A 24,354-nucleotide genomic window follows, 5' to 3' on the forward strand; every position below is an offset into this window, starting at 1 on the left:
CCTCCCGACATTGGGTATTTTGATGACATTATTCACCGGATTTTTTTCAAATTTGGTATTTAAAGTTCGTAATAAATACTACAGCCTACGTGGGCTGGGTATTTCAATGATTTTAGCGAATTTATTCACCGGAATTGGTATTGAAATTCGTAATGGATTCTACAGCCTATAACAGAAAATTATCCGTTCAGATCCACGTCTTCGTGTAGCCCCCATATAACGGTACCTCCCGATATTCGGTATTTTGATGATTTGAGCGACATTATCATTGTTTCAAATTTGTTATTTGAAGTTCCTAACGGATACTACAGTCTATGACAGAAAATTGTCTGTGCAGGTTCACGTTTTGGTGTAGCCCCATATATAAGCCTCCGAATATAGGGAGGATTCGGTATTTTAATGATTTTAGATACATGATTCACCGATTTTTTTCAAGTTTCGCATTTGTATATTGTAATGGTTTATGACAAAAGTTGCCTTTGCAGGTCCACGTCGTCGTATAGACCATAATATAACGGTTATATTCGGTATTTTTATTATTTAAAAAAAAAAAAATATTAACGAATTTAATTTTTTGGAAAATTGCCAAATTCGTTCCAAATGGTGAAGGGTATTCAAAGTTGGTCCCGGCCGAACTTAAAGCTCTTTTACTTGTTTAAATGTTATAAAGGAAGGGGTAAATATAGGAAAGTTAAAAATTGTCTGAATTGATAGTACGGTACGGACCGCGACTGCTCCTCAAATACTCCATCCATGGAAATAATCCCCATTAAAATTATGGGAATTATGACCGTTATGTCAAAAAAGTATGTCTAAAACGATTCCGGACATTAATCCCATGATGGGGTTTGTATTTTTAAGCTAATTACGGCAAAGTATTTTTTCGTGGGGAAAATACCCGCTTATTCCTCTAGGGTATATCCACCACCGGCTACGCAATTCATAGTTTTTCTAAACTTTGTATCGTTTTTAAGTAGCCAGGCTTTGGCCGGGGTTTGCAATTTTCTCTTTTGTGCTATGTCCAACACCGGCTTTGCGATCCATAAACTTTATAACTTTTATAAGTAGCCGGCCCTCCATTTTAATGTCAATATCTTCGGAACTACAAAGGATATCAACACATATGACATCATTTTGGAAAGGCAAGTGTGTAGGTTATAATGAGTGTGTAGATCTTAATATACCATAATGAATATATTTTCGACATTTTAGGGTTCTTCAAAAAATTACGGTACAAAAATACCAATTTTCTTGTATTACACCGGAATTGGTTCAAACAACCCCAATATTTGAGCACTTGTTAAATAGGCTTTTAAATGATACCCATGTTTATATCAGTTTTGTAGAACCGGATAAACCCCGGATTTTGTGTCCGAACTTTCGGGTCGAACAACTCGGTATTTCCCCAAGGAAAAATTACTTTGCCGTAATCAGGTTAAACATACTTACCTGTGATAAAAATTTCAGGTCAATCCGAGCATAGCTCAACTTAAGCCGTTTTTTCTTTGGGGATGTCCCAAAATTTCTCGGACACAATGCCCTCAGCAAATGCTCATACTCCCCATCTTTATTGTATGGGTTATGACCATAAAAAAAAAACATGTTAAAAAGCAGTAAGTTCGGCCGGGCCGAACTTTGAATATTCTCCACAATTTGGAACGAATTTGGAGTATCCATTTCGAACTTCAAATACCAAATTTGAAACAATTCCGGTGAATAATGTCCTAAAAACATTAAAAAACCGAATATCGGGAGATACAATTACATGAGTGCTACACCAAAACGTGGACTTACATGAGCCATTTACAATACCAAAAGTCCTGCAGACATAATATTCATTTGAGTAAAATTTTATCAACCTACTTCATTTCATTCGGCAGCTAGAGTGATTTCCACAGACAGACGGACATCGATAAATTGACATAGAATTTTATGCTGATAAAAAATATATACTTTGTGGGGTCTAAAATGTATATTTCGAGGTGTTCAAACGGAATGACAAACTTAATATACCCTCCATACTATGGTGGAAGTTATAAAAACTTGGACCTATTTAGTTAATTATCCGCCTGGGAAGGTGGGGCGTATCACGAAATCCAACTGCCAAGTTTCTGATAATTCTGATGCAAAAATTAGCTAAAATCCTTAAAATACCGATGATATGGCTGTACAGTCATTAGGGAACTATATCAAAACTTGGACTTACATAGACAGTTCTATGCAAGGATGGGAACACAAACTGCCAATGTAAAACAAATTCGGATTAAAATTGCGAATAAAACAACCAAAACAATTTAAATCTGAATTTTGATTAAAGGGGGTTATACAAATACGTGGACCTGTTTAGACAACTGTCTGCCAGGACTCCGAAATTCTCTTCGAAAATGTTACTACAATCATCCAAACAAAAAATAAATGTGATTGAATTTAATTTAATGCAAACCTTCTTTCTTCTTCTCTTTCGCCAACCACTAAGTATTAGTCATTCTCGGATATATTTTTATAAAACCAAAATCTACAGATGTGGGGATATTCAATTTTCGTCATTCCTTAACGCCTTTGTGTGAACTGTTGCTTCTATTTCGATTTTATGAAAACCAACAAAACCACAGAAAAGTTCATTGGTTTTATTTCTCTCTAAATATCTCTTTCCATTGAACTCACATACCCAATATATATATATGTGTTAGTATGTAAATGGAAATTAAAGGACAGACTTCAACAACTAACAACAAATGTACTTGGCTATGCGAATAATTAACCGCAAGATTTACTCTGCAGTGGTTAGCTATTACCAGTTGTCGTCATTGATGTCCTACTCATACGGCAAAACACCGGATTTATTTGAACTGACAGTCAGAGAACCAACATCCAACAACAACAAAAATCACCCAACACCCCATTTAGTGAATAAACACATATTAATAGTTTGAGTTCGATGTTCGTTGGTTCGTTTGGTATGTACGTACGTTCGTTCGTATCGTATTAAGTGTCAGCTAATCAAACAAAAAGTTTAATGCAAACACACTTTTTTCATCATCAACATCATTTAACACGATGATGATGTTGATTATGACTTCATGTGTGTTGTGTGTGTGTGTATTTGTGGTTTGATATTCGATTACAAACAGCAAAATATATCTGGAAATAGTGTTGCCGTTTTAAGTAAAGAGTTTTCGACCAAAAACGACAAGTACAATGAGATGTTGGTTAGGAAATTCGTAATTAGATAATGGTGGGTTTTGTTAGATATAACACAAATATTCCTTTCGGAGTACCAATAGGCTATCATGCTGAGTAGATTTTTATTGACTCACAAATATACGATTTTCATAACTAAATTTTTTGGATACTCAGGTGCCAAATAGGTCACTTGGAAGTTTATCCTAAAAAAATATAAGGGAGAAGGCAAATTGTGTAGATTCTATCGGATTATTATTCCTCACTAGTAAGTCCATCCCTTTCACAGCCATTTAAGGCTTTGGAAAATTTCATAGGTTTCATGAAGGAGAAATACTGACGAAATTATATTTCATAAGCAACGACCAGTCATAGATTTATTTCAGAGAATATGGGACATCATCAGCACGATCATATCGTGCCGATCTTCTAGATCTTATGAATGACATTAGACAGTGGCCAGTAATGTGCTTAGCTGGCTGGTACGCACGATAGCTCTCGAAGGCAAAATTAGATTTCGTCAAAACTTTGTACATCTCAATATTTTTATGAAATTTAGATCGAGTTCCCCACAAAAGGTCACAATTTTTAAAGAAACTAACGGATGTTAATTTCGCGTTTTATGAGCTTTATGAATATTCAAAATTCCGAACCTTTTTGAGGAAAGTTCCAGAAGGAATGGACCTATATATCCCATCTTCATAGCAGATGTTGTTTTAGTAGATATAATGGGATGTGTGAAATTAAAAACGTTGATTAAAAACTTTGACCTTTTGTGGGGAGGTATCAGAAGGAATAGTCTGATCCCTACCATCCTTATGACAGATCTTGTGTTGATAGAAATATTGAGGTGTGCCAAGTCTGAATGGAATCTGATGTGTTTATGAGCTTCATGGATATTCAAATATATATCTTCATCTTCACACCAGACCTTGTGTTAATAAAAATATTGTGATGCGTGTAATTTGAAGAATATCGGACTCTTACATCAAATTTTACAAGAGTTATAATTATTCAAAATGTTGACCCTTTGTGGAGGAGGTACTTTATGGATTCGACCAATATTGTCCATTTTCGCACCTGACCTAGTACTGATGCAAATATTAGGAGTTGGAAAGTTTGAGTAACATCGGATTATCCTTTCTCTCTTTGTGCAGTAAAATATTTTTTTTTTGTAAAAATTTCGACATATTGTGGCGGAGGTACCAGAAGGAGTAAACCGATATTGTCCATCTCCGACATCGATCTAAGTTTGATAATAATATTACGATGTACCAAGTTCGGAAAAAATCGGACACTCCCTTCGAGAGTTATCTTGCGCATCAGTCAGCCAGACAGACGGACGGACGAACATCACTAAATCGACCCCAAATGTCCTGATTTGAACAAAATAAACCTGGGGTCTAAAACGGTTATTTCGATGAGGCACGTTTTGGCCACATCAAATAAAATACAGGGTGAGATAAAAAAACAGCAACAAAGTCAAACGCCATAATTTTTACATATTTTATTAAATTTTATTGAATGAAAGCGAAAAAGGTCGGAAATGGCATCAAATTTTAGAATAAGTTTAGATTTGTTCGACTTGGTCACCATTGGCACGAATTACAGCCTTCAAACGCCCTATAAAAACGACATACGCTGTCCGAATTTTGCTCTACGGTATTTTGGCCCATTCCGGGAGAAGCGCTTGTTTGAGGTGATCGACACTTTGGTATTTTTTAGTGCCAACTTTGCTTTCCAAAATACTCCAGACACAATAGTCCAACGCATTGGTATCCGGAGATTTTGGAGGCCATTGCGCTGGAAATGAAGCAAGGAACTTCATTTTGTAACCATTCTTGGGTGGCGCGTGCTGAGTGCGAGGACTGCGGCCAAAATGTTTGCGTGCCCAAGGCTTTAATACACCCTCCAGAATATTTTCGCGACAATATTTCGCATTTTCGCGGAGAGCGACCATCGGCTGTTATGGCGGCCCACACAATCACTCTCTCATCGGAGAAAACAAAATTCGGCAGTTCGCCACTTTCGGCCAAGCGAAGCAACTCTTTAGCTCTTTTGAGTCTATTTTTTATTTCTGTTGCAGTGTAAGTTCTTGCACTTTTTGTAATTTCAACGGTAACCCCCAGGCTCATATGTCATTATATGCCGAATGGAATATTGCGATATGTTCAGCTCACGAGTCATTTTTCGCCCACTGCGACGCGGGTTTCGATTGAGTCGCTTATTTACTTTTCGAACCATTTCTGCTGATGTTGCTGTTCTCTTCCTTGACGTTGGGCTACGCGACCAGTATCACGGTTACGAGCGATGGTACGAGACACAAAAGATTTATTCACATTTAAATGCTGGAGTGCTCTAACGACAGCCACTTGTGGTTTTCCAGCCGAATATAAAGAAATCACACTACACGCTTAAATTTCAATGACGAACAACTTTTTTTTTATAAAATTCTCAGCAAACTGCTTTTGTACGCTTCTAAACAATATAATGAACTGTCACTGGAATAATTTTAACAGCTGTCAGTGGAGTGTTTGAAGTTTGTTGCAGATTTTTCATCTTACCCTGTATTCCTTCGTAGTATGTACAATTTTGGTACTTTTTAGTTTCAAATATGTGCAATACTTACAATACAATATGTAGTCCCATTTTTTGCACAAATAAAAAAAAAATATTGGGTGGTTCGTACAAATAGTTACCTACACGCGAAATAATTAAAACTTAGCTTTAAAGGTATCGAGTTTACTTTTTAGTATTTTTAGTTTCCTTCCTTGGTAAACACTACCCGAAACACCTCTTTATCTCATGTCTCGTATCAATAATAACCCAAAATTTGAAGATCCCAGCATTAAAAGTATAATATTTATGGCCAAATAAGACAGTTGTTGTACCTTTTACAACGAATTTCCAAAGTCCTCCTCTTATCTTCCACCTATCCATCAACAGTGACCTACATGACAAATATTAAGATTCTAGCCCGTTTATGAGGCAATTCGTCTTTTAACTTTAACAATTTTCATAAAATTTACAAAAAACAAGTTAAAAAGCTGTAAGTTCGGGCCGGGCCGAAGTTTGAATACCCTCCACCATTAGGAATGAATTCGGCAATTCTCAAAAACAATAAAATCCGTTAAATCTTCTGTTAAAATCTTAAAAATAGCGAATGTAGCTATTATATTAGGGTCTATACGAGAGGTGAACCTGCGTAGGTAATATTTGTCATAAGCCATTACAATATTCAAATGCGAAACTTAAAAGAAATCGGTTATAATGTCGATAAAATCAAAATACCGAATATCGGGAGGTATGGGGGCTTTACGAAGAGATAGACCTGCACAGACAATTTTCTGTCGTAGGCTGTAGTATCCATTACGAACTTTAAATACCAAATTTGAAACAATTCCGGTGAAGAAATTCGCTAAAATCATCAAAATACCGAATATCGGGAGGTACCGTTTTATGGGGGCGATACAAAAAGGTGGCCCATTTTTAATACCAAAACTCCTGCAGACATAACATACATTTGAGCAAAATTTTATCAATCTACTTCAATTCGTTCGGAAGCTAGAGTGATTTATACAGACGGATAGACAGGCATCGCTAAATCGACATAGAATTTTATGCTGATCAAAAATATATATACAGGGTTTCCCATATTCGACGGACCCATGGGCCCATTCCAATCGACGAGGCTTGTCCGCAGGCAACATTCTTTGCGTCAATTGAATTTTGTACGGGAACAAATGCAAATCAATGCGAATAATCCGTTGTAAAGTGGACCGAGCCATGCCCAACTGCTGAGTACGGCGTTTTTGGGATGTTCTTGGGGACCTCTCAACACTGGCTCGTACGGCAGCGATATTCTCGGCCGATCGCCTTGGTCGACTTTTATATGGCCTCTTCGGATTAGAAAGAGCCTTACCAGTCGAAAATTTTTCGTATAAACGCTTAATGGTGTTCTTAGAAGGCGCACTTCTCACATTTTTAATGTTTTAAAAGCACGTTGAGTTTTCACAATTGACTTCTTGTAAATTTCAGCTATTTCAGAGCGTTCGCGTGGCGTGTATAGGTTTATGGTAAAAATCTGTTTAGACTGACGCTTCAAACGCGGTATGTCATTAAGCGATGTGACATCTCTGTCAAAAGTTATGGCGTTGCCAGATGGGTCCGTCGAATATGGGCAACCCTGTACTTTGTGGGGTCTAAAATGTGTATTTCGAGGTGTTACAAACGGAATAACAAACTTAATATACCCTCCATACTATGGTGGAGGGTATAAAAAACACTTATCGGAAGCATAGGGAAGATAACTTTTAAAATCTTGCGGGTACTTTTTATGAGTAAATATCAACCACACCCTCTCCGAATGTTAAATTCCCAAACGTGGCAACTCTAGCGTGTGTGCATATTTGATAAATAATTGGATTTAAATAAGGTCTCTTCCTCGATTTTTTTTTTTTGTGTTATTGTAATCAAACACTGGTGACTGTGGTGAACAAACAAGTATCATAGGAAATTAAATGCAAATTATGGCTTAAAGAAAAATAAATAAAACTTATCGTAAAACACAACAAAAAAAAACAGCAACCGCAAAAAGAGTATTTAGGAAATATAAAATAGCAAACATACACATTTAAATGCATACATTTCTAAAGACATGCGTACATAAGTATGTCTGCATGGCATGACACTCAAGCATAATGCTATTATTATGGCAAACACCTACTTGCCCAAAAGTCCAATAGACCTGTCAAACTGTTTTTTGGTATGAACTGACTCCCAAACGATTTTAAGTAGCCTACATCAAGTTAAACGCAAACAAAAACATGAACTTCCAGGTACATAGTTTGACATATTCTGTCGTAAAGCTTTGTTTTGTTGGAAAACAACAACAACAACACAGTTTCGTTTTACAATAGAAATGGGTAGAATACAAACAATTCAATTTGACAATTGAAATCGCAGATAAACAAACAAAAAGTTTTTGCTATTTGGGCGATTTGTCAGTTTTACACGCCAACAATGATGCTGCCCAACTTGAGAAGTGTACAAAAGGCACCCTAATTGACTTTGAAATTTGTCTTTTTTTCTTTTTACCAAAAAAATAAATGCTCATCATTGTTTTTGATTGGCTGACTGAACGACCGACCGGTTGGGCGGTTGGTGGTCTTACAACATAAGTCGAAGTGGACCCAGACAAATTCTTGTCAGTGGTGACAAATCCCATATCTTACACACTCATCTATTAACAATACTCTGCTAATTTTCTGTCAGCCATAAAAACACACAATTGATCGACAGGAAGATATTGTGGTGGGTTGCCTTTTGTTGTTGTTTTCGTTTTGTTAAGAATGTTATTGTTTGTGCCACAACAAATTCAAGAGTAAATAATTGAAATTGTCTGTCAATGGAGAGTTTATTTCTTCCCCCAGCCCGCCCTATACAGGAAATCTGTAAAGTACATTCTCTCTATGAAAGTCAATTTTTATACCCTCTAAAATACTATGTTATACCCTCCCCTCCACCACAGACCCAACAAAGTATGTATATTCTTGACCAGCGGAAAATTCTAAGGCGATTTAACGACTGTCTGTTGTAATCACTCTATCTTTCGAACGAATTGAGATAGAAGGCAAAAATTTTGCACACATGTTTATTTTTCCAGTAGGCAGGTTAAATTCGTAAATGGGACATGTAGGTCCAAGTTTTCATATAGCCCCCATATAACGGTATCTCACGATATTCGGTATTTTGATGATTTTAGCGACGTTATTCACCGGATTTCAAATATGGTATTTGAAGTTCGAATTGGATACTACACCCTACGACAGAAAATTGTCTATGCTGGCCCAGGTCTTCGTATAGGCCCCATATATCAGTACATCCCTATATTCGGGATTTTAGGTACAAGAGAGACTCCATAACGTATACCCAAAAAAAAAGTTGGACATAGGAAAATAGCATACTTTTATCATTACCAAGTAATGAATATCGTCGGCATAGAGTGTGACGCGATCATGATACTTTGTAAATAATTATAATTGAAACAAGTAAAAAAGCTGTAAGTTCGGCCGGGCCGAACTTTTAATATCCTCCACCATTTGGTACAAATTTGGCAATTTCCAAAAAAAAAAAAAAATAATAAAATAAAATCCGTTTAAAATTCTGCTAAAATCTTAAAAATACCGAATGCATATACGACGGCGTAAACCTGCATAGGCAACTTTTGTCATAAGTTATTACAATATTATTACAATATTTATAATGTAGCTAAAATCATCAAAATACCGAATATAGAGGGTACCGTTATATGGGGGCTATACGATGGCGTGGACCTGCACAGACAATTTTCTGGCATGGGCTGAAGTATCCATTACGAACTTCACATGCGAAATAATGTCACTAAAATCATCAAAATACCGAATATCGGGGGGTACGGTATATGGGGCTATACGAAGAAGTGGACGTACATGGCCCATTTTTTGTTTTATGCAGTATCTACTACGAACTTCAAATAACAAATTTGGAACGATTCCGTTAAATAGTGTCGCTAAAATCATCAAAATACCGAATATTGGGGGGAGGGGGGGGGGGGGGTACCGTTATATCGGGGCTATATGAAGACGTGGACCTACATGGCTTATTTTTTGACTAAGTATGTAGTATTCATTACGAACTTCAAATAACAATTTAAAACGATTCAGGTAAATAATGTCGTTAAAATCATCAAAATACCGAATATCGGGGGGTACCGTTATATGGGGGCTATACGAAGACGTGGACCTGTACAGATAATTTTCTGTCTTAGGCTGTAGTATCCATTACAAACTTCAAATGAAATGAATAATGTCGTTAAAATCTTAAAAATACCGAATATCGGGTGATACCGTTACTATTATTCTCTACCTCCACTCCTCGAAATACTCATGTTAAAACCTTCAAAGTATATATATTCCGGATTAGCGTAAAAGTCGATTTAGCAATTTCCGTCCGTCTGTTGTAGTCCAGCTATTTTTCGAACAAATTGAGATAGAAGACTAACATTTTGCATACACGTGTATTTTGCCAGCAGGCAGATGAAGTTCGTAAATGAGCCATGTCGGTCCACGTTCTCGTATAGCCCCCATATAAAGGTACTTCAACTACATCCGGTATTATTCACCAGAATTGTTTCAAATTTCGTATTTGGGTGCTCCAGACAATGACAAAAAATATATATGCAGGCCCTCGTCCTCTTAAAGCAGCCACATAACGATACCTCCCGATGTTAGGTATTTTTCTGGTTTTAGCGACATTATCGGAAATATTTCAAATTTCGCATTTGAAGTTCAGAATCGTTTGCAGGACCACACTTTCGTATAGCCCCCCCATATAAGGGTTTTCATTTAAGCGGTCTTTTCGATGGATTTTTTTTTTGGCATTTTTCAAGTTACTTCCAAATGTCCATCGGTATCCCTGTTAAAATAAAAATAGCGACCAGGTTATTTCCTGTAGTCCTCTATGAGGGGAACCTTTAATCCTCTTTTGGAGGAACATTCAGTATTCTTTGAGAGGAAACTCTGGTGTTGTATTAGAAAATCTTCTAGTAATTTATTATAAAACTTCTGATCTATTGCCTTCTGGTGATTTTTACGAAGACCTGTCACGCATCTCGGAGAAGAACTGCAATTTTTCTGGTAGAACCCCTCTCACTTCTAGTAGAACCCCTCTCACCAACACGAAAATACCATCAGCTTTTTATGAAAACATCGTACTTGGCTCTATGAGAATACTTTCAGTTCTTTCATGGAAAGATCTTCTGGATCAACTAAAAGAACACCTTCTGATTTTTTATGAGAAGACATTATGTGCCTTCTATTGGAAGATCTTCTGCTACTTTGTGGGATGATATGATGTTCTTATATACGAAGTACATTGAGTAAAGATACCTTGTGGTCTTCCATGAGGAAGAGCTTGTGGTCTTCTACGAGGAAGAGCTTGTGGTCTTCTACGAGGAAGACTTTGTGGTCTTCTATGAGGAAGACCATGTGGTCTTCTATGAAGAAGACCTTGTGGTCTTCTATGAAGAAGACCTTGTGGTCTTCTATGAAGAAGAAGACCCTGTGGTGTTCTCTGAAGAAGAACTTGTGGTCTTCTCTAAGAAGATGTTTTGGATTTCTGTTAGAAAACCTCTTAATTCTTTATATGAAGGTTTTGGTTTTTTATGCAGATTAACTCGGAATCTAAGGGTCTATCTCTTTTTTGTTGGATTATTACAAAAATACCCATGGGAATAATACTATTACTATTAAACAACTGTGTACCGAAGGGTATAACGATTTTTCACCGATTTTTGCCAAATCTTCTAGAACATTTTCCACAAAATTGTCTAAAGAAAGTTTGTATCAGGGTCGGTCTTTTGGGAAATGGGAACTATTGACTTAATATTCTTTAATCTTTACATATTCAAATATCTCCGCCAGTTTTAGATATTACTAGCTGAACCCGGTTCGCTTTGCTACCCCTTTTGATTTTATATGCATTCAAAATTTTATTTACGAACATATGTTGGATAAAGAAAAACAAATTTAAAAATTAAAAAAAAAATATTGCACTAATTTAATGCGTTAATAAACAAAATCATTACAAAAGCAGTAACATGACATGCATACACGAATGATTTGTCCTTTGGATTTATTTATTTCATAGCAAATACTATGCAGGAAACTGCAATTCTTTAAGTAGAGTGGCATTTCTATTGCAATTAGTGAATTCGAGATAGCAACATACTTCGCCGTAATAAGCGTATTTCAAATAAATTGTTGTGTTGTTTTTTAGTGTTAGCCTAAGGCGTTGTGGGTCAATGGTTCTTATTAAAATCATATCCCAATCTGATCCGATTTAAATATAATTTAAAAAAAATTACTTTTACGCCAAACTCCGCCACACCTTTCATATTTCATTGAAATTGGTGCGTCAAATATGTGAAATCGGCCGAGAATATATATGGGAGCTATATCCAAATCTTCACTAATTTCCAATTAATTTATCACATTTATTATTATAACCAAATTCCGCCACACATTCTGAATTTCATTGGAATCGGTCATATATATCGTGTTTGGTGCATAATATGTATGAAATCGGCCGAAATATATATGTTAGCTATATCCAAACCTAAACTGATTTCAATAAAATTTGGCAATTTTTTCTGGTGCCAGATTTTGTCTCTCTCGCTTTGGGTGCATCAAATATGTGAAATCGGCTGAGTATATAAATGGGAGCTATAATCACATCTGAGCGTATTTGAATATAATTTGTCAAATTTATTTTTGTACCAAATTTAGCCACTCATGCCGAATTTCGTTGGAATCGGAAATACGTATCGTGTTTTGTGCATCAAATATGTGAAATCGGCGGAAAATATATATGGGAGCTATATCCAAATCTGAACCGATTTTAATATAATTTGACTAATTTATTTTCTAATCAAATTCCCGTTACATATTCCAAATTTCTTTGGAATCGAACATACATATCGTGTATGGTGCATAAAATACATGAAATCGGTCGAAAATATATATGAGAGCTATATCCAAATCTGAACCGATTTTAATATAATTTGACAAATGTATATTTGTTTTAATTTCCGCTACACATTCCAAATTTCATTGGAATTAGAGATACATAGCGTTTTTGGTGCATCAAATACATGAAATCGGTCGAAAATATATATGGGAGCTATATTCAAATCTGAACCGATTTTAATATAATTTGACAAATGTATATTTGTTTTAATATCCGCTACACATTCCAAATTTCATTGAAATTAGAGATACATAGCGTTTTTGGTGCATCAAATACATGAAATCGGTCGAAAATATATATGGGAGCTATATTCAAATCTGAACCGATTTCAATTTAATTTGACAAATTCATTTTGGCTCCCAATTCCGTTACTTATTTTAAATTTCATTACAATTGGAAATACATGTCGTGTTTGGTCCACCAAATACATGAAATCGGCCGAAAATGTATATGGGAGCTATATCCAAATCTGAACCGATTTCAATATAATTTGGGAAATCAATTTTTTAGATAAAATCTATCACACGTTTCAAATTTCATTGAAATTGGGGATACATAGCGTGTTTGGTGCATCAAATGCTTGAAATCGGTCGAAAATATATATGGGAGCTATATCCAAATCTGAACCGATTTCAATATAAATTGACAAATTTATTTTCGGATTAAATCCCGTTACACATTCCAAATTTCATTGGAATCGAACATTCAAATTGTGTTTGAGGCATCAACTGAACGAAATCGGTCGAAAATATATATGGGAGCTATATCTAAATCTGAACCGATTACAATATAATTTGGCAAACTTATTTTTGTTCCAAATTCCGTTACGTATTCCAAATTTGGAGACTGTATCTTCAACCAATCAATAGATATGTGCATATAAAATCTAAAATTTTGGGAGGTATCTCCGATTCTGATGCTATATCTCCAGTTCCAAGTGGAAATTCAAAAATGTATATAGCCTATGTTACTTTCAGGCGATGTTGCAGTATATATGGAAATTTTCAGGAAAATCTATTCAGCGGTTTTCGAGTCCATAAATTACAAACAAACAAACAAACATACAAACATTTTCCTATTTTATAGATATAGATATAAAAGGAGCTAAGAAAAATCCTGTGCCTCATATATCAAATAATATCAAAATACAGAATTCCATAACTGAATTAATAAGAATAAATAAGAATCTTGAAATTTTGTACGAGAGTCAATCTTGGTGCGTGTGATCGGCCTGGGTTTTGGCAAATTCGTACTAAGAGGGTACGAAAAACACTAAAAATTTAATAATTTCACTTGGACAAACGGAATGATTGTGAAATTTCAAATGAGAGTCCTTGATGGAGAACTGGATAGACGTACCAAGGAATTTTTTGAAAATTCTAACTTCAAGGTTCTTAAATATGAGAATCAAGATTGGAAACTAAATTTGATATATATGTAGGTGGTTTTAGAAATACGTACTAAGTGTGCGAACTGTACTAGATGGTACTAAATTTAGTACAGTTTGGTTTAAGGTGGACGGATGAAGCTGGAATATTGTTTTGGGGTTCCTATTTGTACAGCAAGTTCACGAAAAATACTAAATAACAATGAGTTCGCCGATTTTTGACACATCTTCTAGAACATTTTTTACAAAATTTTCTAACAAAAGTTAGTATCAGTGTCGGTCTTGTGGGAAATGACTTTATTACTCTTTAAACTTCACATATTCAAATATCTCCACCAGTTTTAGATATTATAATATATAAAAAGCCTAAAGTATCCGATTATGCTGTCGTACTCAGGCAAATAAAATGACTTCTAAATATTATAGTTTTTCTTTTAACCTTTTAAAAAAATGCCAATTTTTTTTCTTCTGGCAATGCAAAGGATCAATTTTTACGCTATCATACAAAGACTTATACCACTTTCGTAACTTCCAAGTGGTAATTTATTATGCAGTATATTTTGATTTGAATATGAGAATAATAAATATCTTACTTACCTCTACAATAAGGGTTCCCTTTGGGCGAAGGAAACAACTTTCCTCTGGAACTGAAAGATAGAACATACAACAAATATTTTTAATATTGCATTTTAATGAAACATATGTGTAAAAATGAATGCCTTCAGAACTTAATTAAAAAGTTCAAGAAGGGTATACGGTGAAATTTACGGGAATAAATTTAAAATTATAAAAATATCTTCAGATTCAACATAGATTGACATTATTCAGACAGTATTTTGCAAAAAAATACTTCTCAGACAATTTTCTCAGATGAACTTCTTATAGCAGAGTCTTCTTAAATTTATTCAAAAATGCATATAAACGCAATTAAACGTTTCTAATTTTGTTTTGAGGTTTCTTTAATTACAATTAAGCAAAGCGGACACATGCACACACACTCACTCCTACACAAAATTGTTCTCATTTGCCCACTTATAAAGTTCTGACGAATCTAGTTGTGGTGATTCATTATCTGTTCTGAGAACATTTTTTTTTCATTTTCTTATTCTGATGATAATTATTCAAGCGTAACCAATAAAGAGAATAAAAATTGCCAAAGTAGCCAATAGAATTTTTGCAATTTCCTCCACGAAAAATATCCGCCTTAAATATGGAGATTTACTGTCGGCTGTGTATGTATAATACACATTGTGTGTGTGTATGTATAATACACATTGTGTGTAATTTTGTATGGGATAGACATGTATGTTCGCAGGTAAGACATTTCGCGAATATGGCCAAATAAATGGCAGTAATTGTCGTCATAAAATGAAACTTTTTTGAAAAAAAAAAATAAATAAATAAATAATAATAATAATAATAAAAATAAATAAAAAGCCAGACTCATTAAGCTTAGAAATTAAGACTCATTTGCGATTCGGAAGCTATAATATTTTCTATCGCAAAAGAAGGGAATGAATATTAAGATAATATAATTAAGATGTAAATAGTTCAATTGAATAGGGCACTGCTTTCGTTTTATATGAGTTTGGAATATTTGCAAAATTTGTATTCTTTTTATCATTTGTGGTACCAAAACAGTAGGACGATAAAGTCCACATTAAAAATTGATTTATATTTGACTACAATTGGAAACATGTCATGCTATATCAGAGATTTCCATGACCTCGAGAACGCGTTGAAAAACTTAATTCCATTTCTAATTAGCACGTTTTGGAGAGATTCTTCAGACAAAGTACGACGATATAGTCCACGTTCGTAATGGGTTTTAATTGGACAACAATCTTAAGAGGCTTTCGAACACAAACGGGTTTTACGGTAAACTTTATTGATGCATCAGCCATTAAGTGAGCAGCTTAGGCTTCGTTGGGTATTTCCTACACCATATGGATGGTATATTTAGTTGGTCTTTCCGTTTGTAACTCATCGAAATAATAATGTTAAACTAGATAAGCGTATATACTAAGACGATTTAGCCCCTTCCGGCCGTCGGTCTGTTGTAATTACGCTAGAGTCAAAAGGAAATAAGATAGTAAGTTAAAATTTGCACAGAATAGTGATTTGTCCGCAGGCAAGTCAAGTTCGAAGATGGGCTATGTCGGTCCACTATATCGTATAGTCCCAAACAACGGTACCCCCGTTACGATATTCGATATTTTGATGATTTTAGCCACATTTTTCAATGGGATTTTCTGAAAATGAACACAAAGAGATCCTTCTGAGAACTTTACCCCTGGAAGAGAATTGTCTTAATAGGTCCACGATATCGTAATGCCCAGATATAACGGTGCCTCCCGAGATTCGGTATTTTGATGATAATAGCGACATTATTGACAGGAAGTGTTTCAAATTTTTTTATTTAAAGCCGATGAATAAACATGCAGAACCACGACTCCGTATATCCCCTTACTACGGTTTTCCTTTAAGCGGTATTTTTGGACGGGATTTTGGGAAATTTTTCATTCTCCTTCAAAATGGTGGAGGGTATTAAAAATTCGGCCGACCGAACTTAGTTGCTATTTTACGTGTTCTTATACCCTCCACCATAGTACGGAGGGAATATTAATTTTGTCATTCCGTTTGTAACACCTCGAAATATACATTTTAGGCCACACAAAGTAAATATATTCTTAATCAGCATAAAATTCTAGGTCAATTTAGCAATGTCCATCCGTCTGTCCGCCTATGGAAATCACTCTAACTTCCGAACGAAATGAAGTAGGTTGATAAAATTTTACTCAAATGTGTGTCCGCAGGACTTTTGGGCTGAAAATGGGCCATATAAAGGTATCTCCCGATATTCGGTATTTTTATGATTTTAGCGACATTATATACCGGAATTGTTTTAAACTTAGTATTTGAAGTTCGTAATAGATACTACGGCATAAAACAGAAAATGAGTCATGTAGGTCCACGTCTTTGTATAGCCCCCATATAACGGTACCCCCCGATATTCGGTATTTTGATGATTTTAGCGACATTATTTACCGGAATTGTTTCAAATTTGGCATTTCGTAATGAATACTACAGCCTATGACAGAAAATTGTCTGTGCATGTCCACGTAATCGTATAGCCCCCATATCACGGTACCCCACATATTCGGTATTTTGATGATTTAAGCGGCATTATTTACCAGAACCTTTTCAAATTTGGTATTTGAATTTCGAGGTCCACGTCTTCTTATAGCCCCCACGGTACCCCCCGATATTCGGTATTTGGATGATTTTAGCGACGTTATTTACCGGAATTGTTTAAACTTTCGCATTTGAAGATCATAATGTATACTACAGCCTTTGACAGAAAATTGGCTGTGCAGGTCCACGATTTATAACCCCCATGGTACCTCCCTATATTCGGTATTTTGTTGATTTTAGCTACATTATAAACAGATTTTTTTGCAAGTTTCGTATTTGAATATTGTAATAGCTTGTGACAAAAGTTGCCCACGCAGGTCCACGTCGTCGTATAGAACCTAATATACGGGTACATTCGGTATTTATAAGATTTTAACAGATGTTTTAACGGATTTTATTTTCTTGGAAATTGCCAAATTTGTACCAAATGGTGGAGGGTATTCAAAGTTCAGCCCGGCTGAACTTACAGCTTTTTTACTTGTTTTTATTTTTTTTTTTCTTGCGGAAACATATATTTCTATTAGATCTAGTGTTGGCAAAAATATTTGGATATGATAGGGCATAAGAAAACCAAGTAAAAATGGTTTCAACTTCGAACCTGCCGACCTTTTTATGCCCACCACCATATGAAATCATATATTATTGTCTTGAAATCCCAAAAAAAAAGAAAAAAAACTCTGACTCAAATTTCAAATAATATCAAAATACAGAATTCTATAACTGGCTGATTGACTCAGAATTAAAGCCCAAACGGAAAGCTAGAATCTTAAAATTGTATACGTGAGAAAATCTTGAGCGTTTGATCAGCCTAGGTTCTTGGAAAATCAGCCTCGCACTAAAATGGTACGAAAAGCACTAAAAATTTAATACTTTGTCTTGGACAAACGGAATGAGTCTGAAATTTTAAAACACTTGAAATTTTGGTATGAGAATCAAGGTTGGAAAGTAAGTTTGATATTTATGAAGGTGATTTTGGAAATGTGTACCAAGTGTGCGAATCGTACTAAATGGTACTAAATTTGTTTGGCTGGGCCGAACTTTGAATACCCTCCACCATTGGGAACGAATTTAGAAATTAAATATATCCGTTAAAAATTCTGTTAAAATCCGTTACATGGGGTCCATACGAGGACGTGGACCTACATAGCCAATTTCATGTCACAGGCTGTAGTACCTATCAGGAACTTCAAATACGACATTTAGAATAATTTCGTTGAATATTGTACCTAAAATCGTAAAAATTACCGACTATAAGGAGGAACTGATACATACGGCTTATTCGAAGATTAGCAAGAGTACAACAAACGGACGGACAGCAACTTTTGATTTTTTATTTTAAAATAATTAAATTTTGGCTAGTAGTCAATAGCATAGCCATTATTTTTGATAGCAGCTGCACACCTACGAGGCATTGAATCTATAACACGCTCAATTTGATCCTTGGGTGTGCTTTCCCAGGCACCCCGAATTCTTTAGAAAATGTTGTGCTTATTTATTTCCGAATTTCTCTTGATCTTCCTATCTACGATACTCCAAAGGTTTTCTAAGGAGTTTAGGTCAGGTGATTGTGCCGGCCATAATAAAACATGAATTTTTGACTCCCGCAACCAATATTTGACAAGTTTTGATACAAGTTTGGGATCATTGTCATGCTGAAACACCCAAATCAGCCGAATATTTTACTCAGCGTAAGGGAACAACGTGATGTCCAACACATCTTTGTAAAAAAACCGATCCACAACTTTCTTTATTTTATGGATAGGCCCAAGTCCATAGAAAGAAAAACAGCGCCACGCCATTTTTTACCCTCCCTCATGCTTCACTGTACCATTGCAACACTGCGGCTTGAGTCCTTCATTTTTGGGCCTTCTCACCGTAAAATTTTTCACGTCTGAGCCTTTAATATTAAACGTAGACTCATCCCAGAAATAATGTTTTTTTTTCCATTGGGCTTGATTCCACTTAATATTATCGTTTCCGAAAGCCTTTTTGATTTTTTCAGATATAAATGGTTTTTTGATGTTTTACGGACATGCAGACCAGCTGCCACTACTCGTCTACGCACAGATCTCGAGCTTATATCCAATGATTGCTCTCTCACCAATCCAGTTGAACTCTTAAATAGTTGTTTTTTATTTCTCTCACAATTTGTGGATCAGTACGGGCTGAAGTTTTTCACGGCCTTCATCTGCTATAGACTGTTACTACACGCAGAAAAATATATGTTAGAAATATGTTTGGATCCAAACATATATTTGTTTGGGACTGGTTGCAAACAAATATATTTTTGGATGCAAACATAATTTGTTTCGGTGCAAACAAATATTTGTTTGCAACATTTTGTAACATAACTCAATTTTATTTGTTGGGTACCAACATATTTTATATGTTAGAACATATTTTTTATGGGTGCGGAGAGGATTTTTTTCAAAGAGCTAAACAACAGAGCTCTCGATTACTTTTGAATTGGTGTTATAGGTGACTTAAAAGAAGACAGGAGGGTGAGAAGTCTGTTTTTGCGTTGATGATGTGTTGGCTTGGTTGGCCGCACAACAAAGCAGAACCGAAACATTTTTTGCTCTCTTCCAAATATAACTGTAAATAGAAGTTGTATGTATGCATGAACATTAGTAAGAAGTAACGTCTCAGCAACAACTAGAAAATACACACCGCACAACAACAACAACGAAAAAACTTTTTGCATGTTTTTTCGTTGCTGTTGTGCGGTGTGAATTTTCTAGTTGTTGCTGAGACGTTACTTCTTACTAATGTTCATGCATACATACATACATGCGTTTTTCGCATTAACACCGACATATATACAGAGGAGTCAATTTTTTTGTGTGTTGTTGTAACGTTTTCTTTCTCAAGTAGGCATTTTTTGGTGCATGGACAACTTGAGTGTCTCAACTTGAGACACGCGCCAATGTTACGCTCTTTTGCTCTCACCAAGCAAACACTGCCGATCGCTGCTGTAACTATGTGTGGTGTGTGCGCGGCAAGAGGGATTGAAACTGTTGCTGAGACGTTTATTTCTTTTCTATTGTCCATGCACCAAAAAATGCCAACAACAACACACAAAGAGCTGTTTGGATGTTTTTTTGTTGCTGAGACGTTGCTTCTTACTAATGTTCATGCATACATACATACATGCGTTTTTCGCATACACACCGATTTGCTTGATGAGAACAAAAGAGCGTAACATTTGCGCGTGTCTCATGTTGGCATTCTGGTTGTGTTCTTTTTTTATTCTTTTTATTTGTTTTGTGCCTTCGCGTCGTGTCACAAGTGTTGTAATAAATGTTGATACCAACTGTTTTGGGGGAAGACAAATTATTTGTCGAAGCGCCGGAGCCTTTAAATCTACAAAGCTTTATGAAAGCAGCCAAATTAGAGTTAAAAATTGATGCCTCAAGAAAAATAACAGCCTTAGTGTTTGGTGCAACCATTAAAGAAGACCAGTTTGAAAAAGTAATTCATCAATATATGTCAACACCTACTTTTCATATTGAGTTGCAATTTGGAGGTAAGTACACTGGATTTACAGCCTGTTTCTTTATGTCGGAACAAAAAAAATTTCGTTTCAAAATAAAGAAACAGGCTGTTAATATTTTTTTCTTTTTTTAAATAATATATTTCTTTTTTTAAATAATATATTTAATTTTCATTTAGACTCCGTTCGATCAGTGGCATCAGCATCGACAGTTAGTGGCACTCTATCGGAGTGTGAATCCGTAGGTGGTTTTGGGGATCTTACCCCAAAAACAAATGTTATTTCAACTTTAAAGACTGACATAGAGTCCATCAAGTCAATTCCGGCTGTCAACAAAATATGGAGAATTTTTATTGCCGAAAAACGCCTGCAAAATAAAGTTAGGGTGAATATTTCGAAGGCCCTTATTGACGAATGTCTAAAAGAAGACCCTAACAGATTGTAAGTATTTTACTTTATTGAAAAAATAGTGATTGTAATAAAAGGAAAAATAATAAATTAATATTAAGATATATATTAATAAGAATAATAATTAAGAATAATATTAATAATAATAAATTAAAAAATTAATATAAAATAAAAATTTTATGAAAACTGGCACGATATAAATTATAAACTTATTAACAAATGTTTATTTTATTTTATCAATAACAACAATATATTATTTATAAAAATTAAAACATAATAAATTAATATTAGAAACATAAGAATAATTTTAAGCATAATAAAAATTGTAATAATTAATATAATATTAATATCAGTAATAAAAAATTGTTAAAAATAATAATATTAAAATAAAAATTCTAATTATAAAAATATTAAAGAAAATAAAAAACTATGTTTCATTATAAATTATTTATTTTCTTTAATATTTTTATAATTAGAATTTTTATTTTAATATTATTATTTTTAACAATTTTTTTTACTGATATTAATATTATATTAATTATTACAATTAATTTTATATTATATATTATAATATGTATGAATTTCTTTTATGTTAAATAAAATGTGAATATCAAAAATTGATTTTAAAACTAGTTTGCATTATGGTTGAATTATATCTGCAGTAAGTATACAAATGGACCCAATCATAAATTTATGTTTGCACCCCAATATATATTATGTTTGGGTCCAAACATAAATTATGTTTGCACCCGAACAAAAAATATGTTTGGACCCAAACATTAATTATGTTTGGACCCAAACATTAATTATGTTTGGACCCAAACATTAATTATGTTTGGACCCAAACATTAATTATGTTTGGACCCAAACATTAATTATGTTTGGACCCAAACATAATTTGTTTGCAGCACCCAAACATATGTTATGTTTGGGAATGTTTGCAAACATATATTTGTTTGCTGCAAAATATGTTTGGGACATATGTTAGAGAGGCTTATATTTTTTTGCGTGTACTGATCCAGTTTCAAACAAGTAAAAAAGCAGTAAGTTCGGCCGGGCCGAACTTTGAATACCCTCCACCATTTGGAACGAATTAGAAAAATTTTCAAAAAAATAAAATCCAATAAAAATTCTTTTAAAATCTTTAAAATATCTAATATAGGAAGGTGGATTTTCAGACAATTCTGATGAAAAATGTGGGTCAAATCATAAAATACCGAATATCGGGAGGTACCGTTATATGGGGGATATACGATATCGTGGACCTGTATAGACAATTCTCTCTCAGGGGGTGAAGTACTCACAAGGAACTACTTGTGTTGATTTTAAAACAATTCCATTGAAAAGCGTGGCTAATATCATCAAAATACCGAATATCAGAGGTTACAGTTATATGGGGGAGGAGGTAAAATGACCACAAGGGACTCCTTTTGTGGATTTTCAGACAATTCCGTTGAAAAATGTGGGTAAAATCATCAAAATACCAAATATCGGGGGTACCGTTATATGGGGGCTATACGATATTGTGGACCTATATAGATAATTCTCTGCCGAGGTATAAAGTACCCACAAGGAACTACTTGTGTGGATTTTCAGACAATTCCGTTGAAAAATGTGGGTAAAATCATTAAAATACCGAATATCGGGGGGTACCGTTACATGGGGGCTATATGATATCGTGGACCTATATGGACAATTCTCTGCCGAGGTATAAAGTACCCACAAGGAACTCCTTGTGTGGTTTTTTAGACAATTCCGTTGAAAAATGTGGGTAAAATCATCAAAATACCGAATATCGGGGGGTACCGTTACATGGGGGCTATATGATATCGTGGACCTATATGGACAATTCTCTGCCGAGGTATAAAGTACCCACAAGGAACTCCTTGTGTGGATTTTCAGACAATTCCGTTGAAAAATGTGGGTAAAATCATCAAAATACCGAATATCGGGGGGTACCCTTACATGGGGGCTATACGATATCGTGGACCTATATAGACAATTCTCTGCCGAGGTATAAAGTACCCACAAGGAACTCCTTGTGTGTTTTTTCAGACAATTCCGTTGAAAAATGTGGGTAAAATCATCAAAATACCGAATATCGGGGGGTACCGTTATATGGGGGCTATACGATATCGTGGACCGATATAGCCCATCTTCGAACTTGACCTGCCTGCAGACAAAAGAGAGATCTGTGCAAAATTTTAGCTTCCTATCTTAATTCGTTTAGACTGTAGCGTGATTACAACAGACGGACAGACGGACAGACGGACGGACAGGGCTAAATCGTCTTAGAATTTTACGCTGCTCAAGAATATATATACTTTGTTGGGTCTAAAATGATTATTTCGATGAGTTACAAACGGAATGACAAAGTTAATATACCCTCCATACCTTTTTTGGTGGAGGGTATAAAAACCGACTTAGTATACAGAAATAATTATGAAATCACATAAATATTAATGAAATATTTCTCGGAAATCATTTTCTGTGATATGTTGTTTTGATAGTCACTGGTAATTTGCTGTTTTATTCAGGTAGTGTATTCGCTTCTAGCCATTTTTAAATTTTTTTTGGGCAGTACTTAAAAAAACGAAAAGAAAAACACATACTGTTGTAAAAAACTTCTCAAAAAGGATTTATGACAAGCGAAATTGTCGAAGGAAGCAAAAAGCGATAAATATCACAGTAAAAACAACTGAAATTGCAGCGGTTATATGAATGTACAACAGAGTTGCTTTTGTTTTGTCCAAGCCAAAATCGGGTTATTTGACTTTACCAAACATTATTTTTTATATCAAAATTAATTTTGCTTTTATGTTTTAGGGTTTTAAAAAGTGAATAAAGTACCTAATTTAAAACAAGAAAAACTTTCTCATTTTCTTAATTTTTGAAAAAGTTACAGGGCATTCATTCCCCTTGTAATTTCAGTTGCTTTTGTTTTGGCCACCAGTGTATATATATATATACTTTGTGGGGTTTAACATGTATATTTCGAGATGTTACAAACGGAATGACGAGCTTAATATACTCTCCATACTATGGTGGAGGGTATAAATATATGAAACCGAAAAAATCGATTGAATGTGAAAAATCTATATAATTTGGTTGTATGTATGGTGGA

The 24,354-nt window shown here is 34.7% G+C and overlaps 2 protein-coding genes across 4 annotated transcripts in view; one reads left to right on the forward strand and one right to left on the reverse strand.

Moving 5' to 3' along the window:
* LOC101887888 (transient receptor potential cation channel protein painless) overlaps nt 1–24,354 on the reverse strand; it is a 74,326-nt gene that overhangs the window by 36,554 nt on the left and 13,418 nt on the right. For all 3 annotated transcript variants that reach the window (XM_005178140.4, XM_011292036.3, XM_005178141.4), the window contains exon 2: nt 14,732–14,781. The gene's annotated coding sequence lies outside the window, so the exon portion shown is untranslated. The remainder of the gene's footprint in view (nt 1–14,731; nt 14,782–24,354) is intronic.
* Nucleotides 20,366–21,320, forward strand: LOC131804724 (uncharacterized). The gene is made up of 2 exons (XM_059127828.1): nt 20,366–20,855; nt 21,002–21,320. The coding sequence occupies exons 1-2, from the start codon at nt 20,630–20,632 to the stop codon at nt 21,265–21,267; spliced, it is 492 nt and encodes a 163-aa protein (XP_058983811.1). The 5' UTR covers nt 20,366–20,629; the 3' UTR covers nt 21,268–21,320.

This window comes from Musca domestica, unplaced genomic scaffold, assembly GCF_030504385.1.
Source record: "Musca domestica strain aabys unplaced genomic scaffold, Musca_domestica.polishedcontigs.V.1.1 48, whole genome shotgun sequence".
Taxonomy (NCBI): domain Eukaryota; kingdom Metazoa; phylum Arthropoda; class Insecta; order Diptera; family Muscidae; genus Musca; species Musca domestica.